The sequence below is a fragment of the Nycticebus coucang genome, chromosome 1 (assembly GCF_027406575.1).
Source record: "Nycticebus coucang isolate mNycCou1 chromosome 1, mNycCou1.pri, whole genome shotgun sequence".
NCBI classification, from domain to species: Eukaryota; Metazoa; Chordata; class Mammalia; order Primates; family Lorisidae; genus Nycticebus; species Nycticebus coucang.
Window position 1 is genome coordinate 37,430,042 of NC_069780.1, and position 15,394 is coordinate 37,445,435.

The 15,394-nt window shown below is 41.7% G+C and overlaps 1 protein-coding gene across 2 annotated transcripts in view; it reads right to left on the reverse strand.

Moving 5' to 3' along the window:
- Nucleotides 1-1,335: 1,335 nt before the first annotated feature.
- Nucleotides 1,336-15,394, reverse strand: part of ELOVL6 (ELOVL fatty acid elongase 6) — a 144,269-nt gene continuing 130,210 nt past the window's right edge. For both annotated transcript variants that reach the window (XM_053566020.1, XM_053566099.1), the window contains 2 exons: nucleotides 12,099-12,250; nucleotides 1,336-3,741 (listed from right to left, as the gene is read on the reverse strand). In XM_053566020.1, coding sequence (XP_053421995.1) covers nucleotides 3,317-3,741; nucleotides 12,099-12,250 — 577 coding nt within the window. In that variant the 3' untranslated portion in view covers nucleotides 1,336-3,316. The remainder of the gene's footprint in view (nucleotides 3,742-12,098; nucleotides 12,251-15,394) is intronic.

Here is a 15,394-nt window from a genome sequence, read left to right on the forward strand (position 1 = left end):
GGAGAAGCAAGGAGGGCACAGTCAATCCTTTCCTTTTGCTCTAGCAGTATGCGTGGAAGGTATTCATGCTCATCCCTTATTTTTGTAGTGTAATATGAGAAAGATGAGAGTAAATTATCTGGAATAATAGCCTTAGTTGATGATTTCAATTTGGTACTCTGGCCTGGCATCGGATATAAATAATTCAGTAGTTGCTTCTTTCACATAAGCAAAAATAGAAGGTCCAGATTAACATCCCACCCCTGCTCTATGAATAGAGAGCATTTCTCAGTAGAATTTCATTGCAAACTCAGCGGACTTAAGTTGATGCTTAGACCTTGTGTATGAAGTTGTGTGTATATGTATATGTGCATGTAAACATTTGTGTATGTGTGTGTGTATACAGAGAGATATCAATAATTTGTATGAAATCAAGAATTTGGGTTTTTTGTCAATCCAAGAGTGATGTTTACACCATAATGGGACTGGAATGCAGTGGAAAATCTTCAATAGAGAGATAATCTATTGCAGCATAGTGGGGCAGCTGTAAAAACTTGCCTGTCCAAGTTTCTCTGGAATGTTAGTTGACAGCAAGATTATTTCTGTGGCAGTCAATTCTCTGGTAGGTTTCAGATTTGTCATGGGCTAGTGATCCAGCCTCGTATCTAGATATAATTAAAGCAGCTCAGCTGGGATGTTAAAAACAGTACCAAAGCTATAATACCAGAATTTTTTTTTTTCTAAATATGTGGCTTTTTTCCTTCCATGATAAACACAGGGGATGCCTATAGATATAGTTATCTAATTTAAAAACTACTTATTCGACATTCAACTTGTAAACAAAAATTCTAAATTATCTTACAATGAACACAAACATGAACCTAGTACCATAATAAAAAGTGCTTTGGAAACATCATGTCGAGTCTTCTTAAGGTTTCTGCTCATTTTTTAAATTCTAACCTGCATTAAGAGATCTATGATAAATTACTGAATTAAATAATTAAGCAACCAGATGAGCCTCTACTGGGTCCTTCAATTAAACTCAAGTTAACTTATTGTGTAGCCTTTTCCTCATTTTAATTATTCTGCTCATTTTCTGTGATGAGGGAAACAAGGCTTATTGCACAGTATAACTTATTTGCAAAGCTCAAAAATAACATTATTTGTATCCTAAGAACTTACTGGTTGTTCAACTCATGTCAGTTCCCCCCCCCAACAACAACACATTCCTCTATCAATTGTGTCAAGACATCCTAGACTAGTCACAATTAACGTAACACAAACGTAACAGCTCCCTTCCCCAGTTATTCCAGTCATGATGTGGTTTGCACAGATGCTTGTTCGTGGTTCAAACCATTCACACAGAATGGAATAAAACTTTATTCTTTTTAAATTCCACACATAAACGAAATGATGAAAAAGCCCTTGCCATCTCTGACAGAAAAGCAGAGCAGCTCTGTTTCATGAATGACAGCACAATTAAAGCTAAAACAATATAAAAATAATTCAAAAAATCCCTTTTACTGTACACTTTCAAATAAAGCAAGAAAGATAAACCATGGTTTCTTTTTCTGCTAGCCAGAAAATGTTTCTCTTTATTTGGGATCTGAAGTTCAGTGTTCCCCACATTTGTGTGCGTGTAAGTGTGGTGAAGTGTGTGTCATCTATGCAGGGTGATAGCCCCTAATCTTTCACCCAATTTATCATTAAGCTACTTAACCAATTATAATACTATCATGTCACATTGAACAACTTTACAGTTGCTTCTTTGAAATACTAGGAACATTGACACATTTATTTGGCTTATAAAGGACTGAAATATTACAGATGATATTACCTAGCTTTTTGTTTTTTAAAAGAATATGGCTCTTAATAAATTGATTTTTGAGTTCCAGAGCTAAAGTCCCTTTTAAAAAATTTCTGAAGCTGACTTGAAGCAGGATGGATATCTTCTGATTTGGCTAAAGTATGACAAGTATTTTATGTCATTTAAAATTTGGGTGGGGAGGGGTGTGTTAAGTCTATCCGGGGCCCTTTGTTGTCAACTCTCAGCCAAACTTGCCATGAAGCGTGTTTGTTGAAGTATCTCCACTCAGCCAGCAGAGGGCGCTTTGAACACCTCCACATTGCTTGGGGAGCAAACGCAGATGATGCGGAAACACAGTGTTAACCCAGTATCAAGAAGAGCCCTGCAGATTTCTTTTTGAAATTCACAAAAATATAGAAAATATACTGTCCCACAGGGTTTCATTTGGAAAATTAGGAGTATTTGTGAAGTCAAATAGGGAGGGGTTTGTATATTGGTTATGGACTTAATGTGTGGCTCACCTTTCCCCACTGTTTCTCTCCCTCCCCCAGCTCAGGGGTGGTACTGGGCTGGGTCTTTGTTCAGATAGTACAGAATCCATTTTCCAATCATTTGGATAAGTTTTTATCTTTTCGATTCTGCATTTACTCCTCTGTTCAAAAGCCTGGGGCCACTGAACAAAAGGACATTCCTTCCTATCTTGTTTAAGAGTAGAAAGCATAGCTCAACTATCAGAAATGCTCTGGGATGGAGCTGCCCCTCCGGGACCTGGGCTGCCCTGTTTCCATCCTCCCAGGAAGAGCTTTGGGACGGTATTGCGCCCCTTGTGGTTTTGGCAAACTCACTAGCCTGAAGCTATGCAGTGAAGTCTTTTTTTTTTTTTAAAGCGGAAATATAATTGTTTACATCTGTTTTTATAAAGGATTAAGATGATTAAGACATCTTTTTCTCATGGGGCTACCATGACTAACCTTTCTTAAAAAGGCCTTAATTTCTACAAAAGCATTATCATTCTAGATACACTCTCTGTGTCTCTTCCATTTTCATCTTTTCTATTGGCTCCAGGTTGGTGTTGATTGAAAATTAGAAAGGATTGTGTGTGTGTCTGTGTGTGTGCTCGCACAGTTTCTAAAGTAAAATTCTTCCATCCTTAGAGAACTATAACACTTAGTAAAGCTATCTTTTCATATCAAGTTGCTAAGAATAGCCTTTGCTTGCCTTCTACTAGTGTCTCTCTGCCTCTGGCTCCTGTTTGCTCTCCTTTGTCATAGAGTTGACAGATAAAGAAGGGGGTGTGTCTCCCAGCAGGTGCTTTGAGATGGAGGTGCGCACAGTGAGTCCTCACCCTAAAGGGTCATAAACTTACTGGGTTCAGTCAACCTAATTATCCCTAAGCTGCCTTGGGTTTGTGTTTGCTCCTTATGTTTTGTTTTGTTTTAGCTGCACCATATGTGATTCCTTGTGCCATTTTCTTTTGTCTGTTATTTTTCTTGATGACCCTGAGCTATGGCTTCCTCCTCAGTCCCGACACTACTCAGCCTTGGCTGTTTTCCTCATCTTGCCGATGTAGGCCTCAAAGAAGAAATGGCAGAAGAGCACAAGGTAGCTGAGGTACATGAGCGAGGACCAGAAGATGTTGTGAAAGTGAGAGTGACACTGCTCATGCTGCATCCAGGAGAAGACCAGGTAGTTAATGACACAGCCCATCAGCATCTGCGTGATCTGCGACAAGGTGATGAACATGGCAAACTTCCGGGAGACTCGGAACCCCGCGGCTCGCAAGGCATAGTAGGAGTACATGACGGCGTGCACGCCATAGTTCATAGTCATGAACCAGCCTCCTCCGGCAACCATGTCTTTGTAGGAGTACCAGGAGTACAGGAGCACAGTGATGTGGTGATACCAGTGCAGGAAGATCAGCTTCTGCTTCCTCAGAATGATGAATATCGTATCTCCTGAAAGACCAAGAAGGGAACCAAGGTACACGATGAGCCCTGGGACCATAGCTAATGATCATTTACAATTTTGCAAGAGGGCAGGTGTCTTGAGCTGGTAGTGGACAGTCATGGATGGGATTAGAATCCAGGGCTGGTATTTACTAGCGTGGTGCCCTGGGGCAAGTCACTTACCTTTACTATTTTCTAGTTTCCTCAACTATAAAATGAGGATAATTAATGATGGTAACTTGGAATTCAGTACGATCATCAACATCCCCTCTTGACACATGGCAGGCAAGTAACAAATGTTACTTTTATTTTACACAAAATCCTCCTGATTGCTGATGTCAAGGGACATTACAACCAGGTGATTCTGAACTCAACCATACATTTTAGGAATTATCACCTATGGGTGTGATTCCCAAGGTGATTGGTCTCAGATCACTTATCAAGCAAAAGAAACCGGCTGAAACTCAAGTGCTCAGCAGAATGTTCTTAGGCCTCTCTGATATAGTAAAATCATAATTTTTTTTTTGGACATATGATAGAAGGTATCCCACCCCTTGAATACATATCTTTGTGAGCTCCGTTAAAATTATAAAGTCTTGGCTTGGTGCCTGTAGCACAGTGGTTATGGCGCCAGCCACATAGAATCAGGCTGGCGGGTTCGAACCCAGCCCAGGCCAGCTAAACAGTGACAACTGCAACAAAAAATAGCTGGGTTGGGCAGGCACCTGTAGTTCCAGCTACTTGGGAGGCTGAGGCAAGAGAATCACTTAAGCCTAAGAGTTTGAGGCTGCTGTGAGCTGTGACACCATGGCACTCTACCCAGGGTGACATAGTGAAACTCTGTCTCAAAAAAAAAAAAAATTATAAAGTCTTTTCAAATGGCAGTTTAAAAAAAAAAAAGGAAAATTTAAGCAAAGGGTAAAGAGAGAAGAAAGAGGAACAAAAGCCGTCTCCTATACACACTTGCTGAGTAGGGTAATAGGAATATTTTATACCAGTGAATCATGTGGGGGGAGAGAAGAAACTGAAAATAACTTTCATTTTATGAGATTAACTGTGAAAAAGCTTTCCAAGGTGTATCAACATTTCTTCTAACAATATGCCTTTGAAGGAAAAGTCCACGGCTTCTAAGGTAGAGAATTTATATTACAGAAGCCAGGTTTCTGCTCAGGTGGGTGGAGGCTGCATAACGGTTCTCTGAAAAGTCTAGGGATTCTGAAAAATACACTGTAAAGCATTTACATTACATAAAAATGGACAAAGAGCAAGCTCAATTCTATTCACAAGTAAGAGAATAAGGGAAGAGACACCGGCCTGTGGAGCAGAAACAGGTTTATGCAGCCAAGTGCTGCTTTCTTTTCTCCTACCTCTGCGGTCATCTGACATGGGAAAAACAAACATTGTTCATGAACTTGAGCAAACTCAGAGTTATTTATTTATTTTTAAGACACAGAGTCTCACTCTATTGCCCGCCATAGAGTGCTGTGGCGTCACAGCTCACAGCAACCTCCAACTCCTGGGCTTAGGAGAGTCTCTTGCCTCAGCCTCCCGAGTAGCTAGGACTACAGGCGCCTGCCACGGGGCCCACCACAATGCCCCGCTATTTTTTGTTGCAGTTTGGCTGGGGAGGGGTTCAAACTCGCCACCCTTGGTAGATGGGGCCAGTGTCCTACTCACTGAGCCACAGGCGCCACCCTAAATTTGACTTCTTTTTGTGTAACAACAAGAACTAGAAAGGTCCTCCTTCTTTTCAAATTTAATGAAGTGCAAAGGGAACTAGGACTTACCCTTGTCTTGACCCTCCTATACTTCACAGATGGCCCAAACACTTAGCACTGGGCAAGGTCTAGAAATGCTGGGTGGGGGAAAGACTCAGCAGGTTCTCGTGGCTGTGCTTGGAATAATACAGGCGGGGCCTCACTCCATTCATCAGTTGATACTAGTTTATGTCCCTACTGAATTGTTAGACATTATTACGTCATCCATTTGTTAAAAGCAGAAAAAGTTGCCGTATTTCTGAATCTATTATAAAGTTTTCTTTTCTTTTCTTTTTTTTTTTTTTTGTGGTTTTTGGCCGGGGCTGGGTTTGAACCCGCCACCTCCGGCATATGGGACCGGCGCCCTACTCCTTGAGCCACAGGCGCCGCCCTATTATAAAGTTTTCACTGAAGTCCTCTTCTCTCTTGCAAGATGTCCAATTTTTATTATAAATGTCAGACAGGCTGATAAAGACAGATGGTGATGCTAACTCCCGTGTGGACACTTACAGGACAAAACGAGTGTCACGCGGAAACACAGAGTCCACTGCTGAGTGGTAAAGTGCTATTTGGGCGTGCCTGTCAGAACTCCACTATTTCTGTGTAAGTATTATTATGTGCTTCCCTTCCCTCCGTGGACTATAATGTAAACACAATAATTCCAGTCTACCTTTATTTACAGTGGAAATAAGGCAGACGTACAAGATTTGTATGTTAAAAGCAAATTGAGTCATTGGTAATTGAGATTTTTTTATGAGTCTCTTAGCATGAATTAAAATATAAATCCCACACAATATCCAAACACATTGTAATAAATGTTACTTACCCTAAAGTAATAAGCATTTTCCTCCTTCTCTAGAAGATTTAACTCAACTCTATCTTCATTTTTATGTTAAAATTTTACTGTCTAAAGAATGGTTAAGACAGTGCACATTAGAATGGGCTCACGTGGGTGGAGCATGGAACTTACAGACCTGGAGCTGAGAGCTGCCTTGTGCTTGTCCTGTCTGGAGCGTGGCAGAGGGGAGCTAAGACACACTAAGTGTTTCTAGTTATTTGGGGGAGGGTTTGGGGTGGTGAGTAAGAGTGTGTCATGAAATCTTGATAACAAAATTAATTTGAATTCACTTAAGAATGTTCTTTAGGTCTCGGTGCCTGTGGCTTAAGCAGCTGAGGCACCAGCCACATACACCTGAGCTGGCGGGTTCGAATCCAGCCCAGGCCTGCCAAACAACAATGACGAATGCAACCAAAAAATAGCCAGGCGTTGTGGCGGGCGCCTGTAGTCCCAGCTACTTGGAAGGCGGAGGCAGAAGAATCACTTGAGCCCAAGAGTTTGAAGTTGCTGTGAGCTGTGACACCACAGCACTCTACCCAGGGCAACAGCTTGAGGCTCTGTCTCAAAAAAAAAAAAAAAAAAAAAAGAATGTTCTTTAGAATAAGTATGCAGGGCAGCACCTGTGGCTCAGTTGTAGAGCACCAGCCCCATATATGGAGGGTGGCAGGTTCGAACCCAGCCCCAACCAAACTGCAACAAAAAATAGCCGGGCGTTGTGGCGGGTGCCTGTAGTCCCAGCTACTTGGGAGGCTGAGGCAAGAGAATCGCCTAAGCCCAGGAGTTGAAGATTGCTGTGAGCTGTGACGGTACAGCACTCTACTGAGGGCAACGAAGTGAGACTGGGTCTTAAAAAAAAAAATAGAACAAGGATGCAGGTTGGTAGGTAGGTGACGTAATGAAGATGAGCATCTCTCAGTAAGGGCTGTGGAGCTGGACAATAAGCCACTTACTTCTCAAGTCATATCAAGGTTACTGACCCTGAGACCACTGACCAATAGAATGCTAGTTTGCCTCAGGCAAGAGGCAACTGGTCAGAGGTCAAAGAACACCGCTCATGTTCTTTGATATTGCAGCTGAGACAGGTCAGTCATGCGGCTTTGGCAGGTATCAATTATCTTTTCTCTGGGGAAACAACAGATCACATTTATTTTATCACGAGCAAGAGTCATGTCACATCACAGCATTTACAAGCTTTCTAGAAGCCCCCGAGTGATCCAGAAATGTAAACTATGCCAGGGACTTCGTGTATTTGATGTCAGCCAACCAATCGTTCTTGTTCAAATGTCCGGGTGGCATTACAGAAATGAACGTGCCAAAGTACAGACAATGTGACTTTTGACCCTTGAACATTTCTCATGTCACCTGTTTTAGCCACCTCCTGGTTCTTGTTCTCTTGACCATGAACTCTCTAAACTTTAGTTCGCTCTCATCAGTCAGGAGATAGCTCACAGCAGGGCATGGTGTTTCTCATACCTCTGTGTCCTCCTGAACTAGCCCTTCTATCCACCCACCTGGGAAGTACAGATTACTTTGCCGTTACAGGGAAATGGCTCAGCATTTGGAATTCCCCAGAATGCTGCAGCCACCAAGAGAGATGGAAAGCCTACTCTGCGTGTGCAGCTTGTCCCAGAAGGCCGAGCCCCTCTCACAGAGCTAGCTGGAGTGCTGCTGAGTCAGAGTTTCAAAAACAATGACATGCTCAACTGAGCAAGGACCTAGGCTCAGAACAGATGTTTCCAAGTTTTAACAAAAACAAATCTCAGCAGGTTTTAATATAATCCAAACAGAAGGTGCTCAAAGATTTGGCACACACAGCAGGTTGGTGGCTCTTTTCCTCTCAATTGTTCTCATACATTGTAACCCTACAATTCATTGAAATGAGCTCATTGTTTTCTGCTGAAGCAGAAAGCTCTTGCTATTAAGAGTTTAGTGAAGGAGTTAATGTTGAATGGATATAGAATTTCAGTTGGGGAAGATGCAAAAATTCGAGAATGGATGATGTGATGGTTGCACAACAATGTGAATATGATGTACATGTTACCACAATTTAAAAACAGAGTTTAATGAAAACTGCAGGCATATACATTTTGGGGGGTGTGAAATGCACTGTCAGTATTGAACATGGAAGCACTGTCCTTTTTCTCAGAAGACCTTTCCCTTTTGGTGTTTATAAGGGAGTCCAGAATATTAGAATATTGAAAAAAGCAGAACTTGGGACCTATAAACATAAGAAAAGTTCTAAATAATTTAGATGGATAAATCTTTCTTAATTAAATGGTGGCAACAAAGTTTTCTAACTGTAAAAATTTGGGGCCAGTTGTGGTGGCTCACACCCAGGTGGGTGGATTGCCTGAGCTCAGAAGTTCAAGACCAGCCTGAGCCAAGAGTGAGACTCCATCTCTAAAATTAGCCAGGCATTGGGGTGGGTGCCTGTTGTCCCAGCTACTTGGGAGGCTGAGGCAAGAGAATCGCTTGAGGGAGGGTTTGAGGTTGCTTTGAGCTGTGATGCTACAGCACTCTGTAAGGGGAACAAAGTGAGACTTTGTCTCAAAAAAAAAAAAAAATTCAAGGACTCATGTTCACTAAATAAGGGCCAGGGGCTGGTTGCCTCGGAAACCCTTGTACAGATTTTCGGATCTGTTTTGACTCAGCAGCTTACCCCGAAAAGGCCATTGGCAAAAGAACTCTAGAATATTTGAAGGATAATATTTTATGTTTTAAAAATTGAAAAAGGGTACTCAGAACATGAAAATACCTCTATTAATGATCTGAAACTGCATGGAGAATTTGTGTCACTAATTAGGTCCACTGGAGAACTATGTTAAGATTAGAATATCATTTTTCCTAACACTTCAGCCTACCATTAACACTTCAATTCCATATTGTAACCGTGAAGGGAGGGATAATTGGGTAAGCTACAAACCACTACTGCAAATTATTGTGATGAATGAGATCTCCCCAGGGAAACGGATTATCATGCAGGTGGCCGCACCACTCGGGGGACTGCAAGTGGTAGATTTGACTAAGGTTCCTTCTGGGCTTAAGAGGGAAGACTGCGCTCAATATGTCTGCTGTGGGCACAAGGGGAACGGAACATTTGGGCCTAGGTTAATTTACAGGTGATACTAGTGTCATCAGGACCAGCACATAGGCAGGGGGTGACTTGCATACCTCTTAGCGCTGTTCTAATGGTTTTTCTCTCAGAACCCTAACTCTATCCACCTTCCTAAAACCTTGATTTCAATCTGGAATAGAAGTCAAGAGAACTTGGGTCTAATCACATTTTGGAAGGAAACTGACCACTGTGGACAACTTGACGTAGCCCTTCAAATATTCCTCCAAAAGCTAGAAAGGACATTTTCTTTCTTTCTTTCTTTCTTTTTTTTTTGAGACAAGAGTCTCAAGCTGTTGTCCTGGATAGAGTGCTGTGGCATCACAGCTCACAGCAACCTCCAACTCTTGGGCTTAAGTGATTCTCTTGCTTTAGCCTCCTAAGTAGCTGGGACTACAGGCACCTGCCACAATGCCTGGCTATTTTTTGGTTATAGTTGTCATTGTTGTTGGTGGGCCCGGGCTGGTTCAAACCTGCCAGCTCTGGTGTATGTGGCTGGCGCCCTAGCTGCTTGAGCTATAGGCGCCGAGCCAGGACATTTTATTTCAATCCCCTCAAATATACAACTGGATAGAGCTCAGAACACAACACAGACAAGTAGTCCTTGCTGGGGAAAGGTATTTCTCGAAGAAGAAAAGACTGAGGTTGCTTGTTTGCAATCTAAGGCTTCGGGGCCAGATGTATGACACCGTATCTGATTTTTCTCAAAAGCATTTTTTTGGAAAGCATTAAGAGGTAGAAGTTATGAAAGTGCTTAGGGTGGCATGTAAAGGAAATCACATTTCATGCATTTACCGTATTTTTCTGTCTATAGTCAGGCCCTTGTCAAAAAAGATGAAGGATTAATAAGGATACTTATACAGCATAAAAGAAAAGTCGGGGATATATTTTCCAACTTATTCTCAAACCTTAATAACATATGAATTTATTTTAAAGAAAAAAGTCACACAACTCCAAGAGTAAAAAACGACATGCTCACGTTCTTAAACCAACCCCACTTTGAGAGCAAGTGCTCTGATTCAAACCCCCTGTGACTGTAAATCACAAAAGAATCACTATGAATGAAAAATATCTGACAAGACGAACATCTTTGCTTGTATCCATAAACCAAAACACAAATCAAAATATTTCTGATAGAATTTTAAAATGCCTAAAATTTCCTCTTCAGATTTCCTGGCACTGTCTGTAAAGAGTGAAAAATACCTTCTCTAGCCTATGACTTGGCAGCAAGTGATCTCAATATTTGTCTGAAAAATAGCCTTTGGAGGCCTGGTTCATAAAATTTATATTATAGATATGTAACTTTTTTTAAAGAAAAAGTAGCCTTTTTATTCCAACTCCTGTTAAATGTCTGGCCCATGGTGGGTGCCTAATTAACGTATTGAAGGAAGGACTGAATGAACCCACACTAGCCTATTTCACTTTCGAGGGTTTTCACAGGCTCTGTGTGTGCGACCTGGGCACCTGCATGCAATAGTCATCTAGTTATTCTGAACTAAGCAGAGGACTTTTCTTTAGACTTCTGCCCCAATTATTGAAAGGCTAAAAAAAAGCATCTCCTGTTTTTCCCTTTGTCTTTAACCTGGTAAGACAATAGTATAATAGTATAATAGAATCTAAACCAATAGATCCTACCAATTGCCAGCCACCACTAGCATCCAGTGGAAAGTGGCCAGGTTGCTGACCCACACGTCAGAGGGACCTCGGGTCCTAGATTAGTAGGCACAGCACATGAACTAGGGGCATCTTAAAAAGACTGGTCATAAATTGTAGGTGGCTTATGATGAGATTACAGCCTCTAACCCATTTTTAGGGGAAACAGGAGAAGAAATAACAAATATTTTTTTCAGCAAAACACATACAATTCTTAATTCCAGGTAAAAAATTAATGTGGTCAGATTTTCTCTGTGAATATATACCAGTTTGTGAGGTGGTGGCGACCATTACTCATGGATGGACTCAGAGATAAGGACCTTTTCTTAGAGAATTGTGGCCATATCAAATCCTTCCAATTTTTCACTGTTTCTGCTAGCTTATGCCACACTTACATCGAAAATCATTAAAAAGTTTAAAGGAAAACCCTATGTATCTACCAATACGACAGTATTTTCTATTCATTTTTGGAAGGTGAATGAGACTTCCAGGGCCAATGTCTTTGATAATCAAAATCAAACGACGCCAGAGGCAAGCCCTTAGCTTTGTCAATGAGGACATGACACTCAAATGAAAAGCTTGATTTTCTAAACTGATTCCTAACTTGATATGAAAATATGCTTTCCATAAGGGACTTGGAAATAGCCACGTTGCTCTTTCCCTCTCCTCCTCAATTGAACATTAGCTTAGCTGTTAATGGGCCTTAGAGAGAGGACTGTAGTTTATTAGCCCCTGGAAGTGTATTTTTAGAGGTGCTTGAAAATCAGCATGTTTTATGTGAACTAGTTTGCTCTTAATATGAACAATGTACAATTATTTACGAGGAGGGAGGGGGAAGGGAAACAGAAGTGGAAGTCAGTCAAGCACTCAAATGTATTCGTTGTAACTTTCCTGCAGCAAACAAGATAGGACCTTCAGAGTGTTTGTTTCTTTGTTCACTCTTAATAAATTATGGGTATGTAGCTACAAAGAGAGGGGAGGAAACGGAAGGAGAGAAGACACTCACCTAGTTCCGGTGCTTTGCTTAGCACAAATGCATAAGCCCAGAATTTGCTGACAGGTCCAATGTAAAAACTCTGGTCACAAACTGACTGCTTCAGGCCTTTGGTCATCAAAATGTACACCATATAAGCACCAGTTCGAAGAGCACCAAATATACTTTGTAACAAAAAGAGAAAAGAAAAAAAAACATTGAAGAAACCAATTTCATTTCTCACATCAACCACACTTAGAATGACTGGTGACCAGTGGCAGGAAATAGGCATAGAAGCAGCGTCTGCAAATTTAGGCGGCAGCATCTTAAAATGTTCTGTAAACAAGACCTAATAAAACTTCTCAAGCCCTTTATCCTGAAACCGTAGATGATGCCACTTAACTCTGTGTCAGTGTTCCAAGGGAGGGGAAGTGATCCAGAGCAGGGTCTCATGAAGAACTTTGTGACTTTTGTCTTTCAGCTTGAAACAACTATTCCTTGGGGAAGAGATCAGTGTGGCTGCAAACTCTTGGAATCATCTCAGTCCTGCCCTATGTCCAATCAGTCTCCAAGCCCCATTGGCTCTATTCCTTGAAAATCCACTTACATCACTTTAAGCTAACTCCTTCCTCCTCTGGACTGGCCTTATCAGTCTCTCTGTGGATTCCTGTAGCAGGCTCCAAGCCAGCGTCCTTGGTGAGACCTTTACACTCTGTGGTCCATCTTTGTTATAGAAACTCCTTCGAAGCTGAGCTCTACTGTCAGCAGCTCCAGGAAGCCCACCCAGGCAGAGATAAGTGCTCCTGCTAATACTGCACTAACACTGTTCTTCAAGGCCCTGTAATGTGTTTATCTCCACGTAAGCACAGCTACTCAATAAAAATTTTTGAAAAAATGCAAAAACAACAAACAAACCAAAAATTTTTTTTAAATTAAGGAACTGGCAAGGAAACAGGAGAGCTCTCAATGCCACCTGTTGTTAGGGTGGGTATATGACCCAAATCTAACAAATGTTTTCTTGCCCTTTAATATGTGTCTAGACATATAGCAGCCATCCAGCTACCACACGGAGGCCACCTTGAGGATGAAGCCAACTCAGGATGGCAAAATAGTTCTTCCAAATAGTTCTTCAACTGAGCTGCTGAATTAAACAATCACTGTGACCCTATGTCAAGACTTCTTGTTCTTGAAATTAAAAAATATTCCTTACTGCCTAAGCAATTTGGAGTTTTGCTTTCTATTACTTGCAGCCCAAAGCACCCCAGAACACACAACACACAAAAAAAGTCTAACTGAACATGAGTTAATATTCTGTGCAGAAGTTCCCTTTGTAGCTATACAATGCACCCATAATCATAGATACTGCTGGTGAGTTACTTACATCAGTTATCTGCTTTTCGTATACCAGCAGAGAGGATGTGTTAATGACTTTTATACAAGCCAAAAGCAAGGTAACACACAATGACATGCTTCCAAAATGCACCAATCTTTGCTCATTGGCCCCAGATTGATGATTTTTCTAAACAGTTTTTCTGAGCATACTTTCTAAAGCATCCACTTCCCCGCTCATTTCAGCCCACCATATTCAGAAATCACACACCTGAGAAGGCTTTCTTTATTGTATTTGCTGCCAGGCTGTGTGCCTCAGATGGGATCACGGTAAATACAAAGAACATACTTTTGAAATAAGTTATTTTCCTTTCATCCTTGTCTGTCTCAAAATCACTGTCTTAATCATTTATTCCCCAATCCTATGGTATTAACAGAATGTAATTTATTCTTTCAAGTGGTATATATTTATCAGCATAGTTTTAGATTCTAGGGCGAAAAAAATATCAGTAAACTAACTCTTGCAGTGGTGGTGGTCCCAGAAGACTTCAGAGGAAGCAGAATTAGAATTAGTGGCAACTTGGTATTTACTAGTTTACAGGTTAGGTATGGAGAGGTCATTTTAGAGCACTAAAGGTTTTGATATCACAGTAACCTAAAATATTGCTGACAACAAGTGTATAGCACACATAATTGTCCCATAACTGGACATAAGCCTCATTCCCTAAGCTCTGAACAACAAGGCTGACTCAGAATAGAGGACAGTGGCCCTTTTCAGGGACACCATCAGTGCCCAACCATTGGGCCCATGTGTCTGTGGGCAAAGGCACATTGTTGGGGTGTGATAATGCTGCTGCTGGGAAGCTGTGAGGGGGGAGGAATGCTGCTTGGCCATTGGGGTGGGTGACTGTCATTTGCGGAAAGCCACCAGCTCTCCCGCAGGCATATTTCAGCCACAGCACCATTTCAAACCAGGTAGCTTTTATTGTAATAGTGTCATGCTGTGACACTTTACCAAAATATCCTGTGAAAGTGAAGAGACATCTTTTTTCCCCTAAGTTACATCACCTTGAGAGACAACGTGATGCAGTAGGCCAGGGGTTTATGTCGCACTACCCCCAGCTTTTACATATGCTCATGGCAGACATGGCTAATCAATCCGGGCACTCTTCCTAGGATATTTCAGCATCTGTAGTGAGGATAATAATACCTAACAGGCAAATTAGTTCTATGGAATTGCAAAGAATAACTAAGGTATTTAGTTAGCACCAAGCTGCTTATAAATAGGTGCTCCAGGAAACAGTTTTTATTATAGTCTTATTCTATCTGTGTTATTATTATTATTGCTCTTTTACTTTGTCTAATCTTCAATGTTGAAAACAGAGAAGAGAGAGAGACAGCTCAGAGGTTTTCTGAGACAGCTCTCTCTCGTCTCATTTTGTCAGGTAGTAAGAGAGGTTATGATTCATTATCCCTGCTTGGGAAATTGATTTACGGAGAACTTAATTTGCTGATTGATGTTCATTTTATTCCTATTGCTGTAAGAACCTCCACTAAAATAAATATATATACAGGTATATTCTCCCTTGCAATGCTGGCTTTATTCCCGGTAGGTTGACAGGGCTGAGGCCCCTGTGTGATGGTCTGGCCTCTCACCTCCCACTGGGCCTGGCAGCTAACTTTCCCTCACTAGGATACATCACTAGTCTTTTTATAAAGAAACATTCCAGGCACACCCATGAGCTGCGTTCAAGGTGTGGGCAAGTCTCCAGAACAGCCGAGAGAGGCCACCGTTTGCCAAGCACCAATTGGAGGTTTTCTGAGGCCTGCACAGCAACCCTTCCCCAGCCCCGAGAGGGATGTTGGCTCCCAGCCTCTGCTGTGGTGAAGCTGCCCCTGAGCAGCAGGAACAGGCCAGAGCACAGGGGCAGGGAGCCCTTCAGAGCTGGGAAAATGCAGGAGGCTCCACACCAGGCTGGTGAGGTCCCCCAGCTCTTATC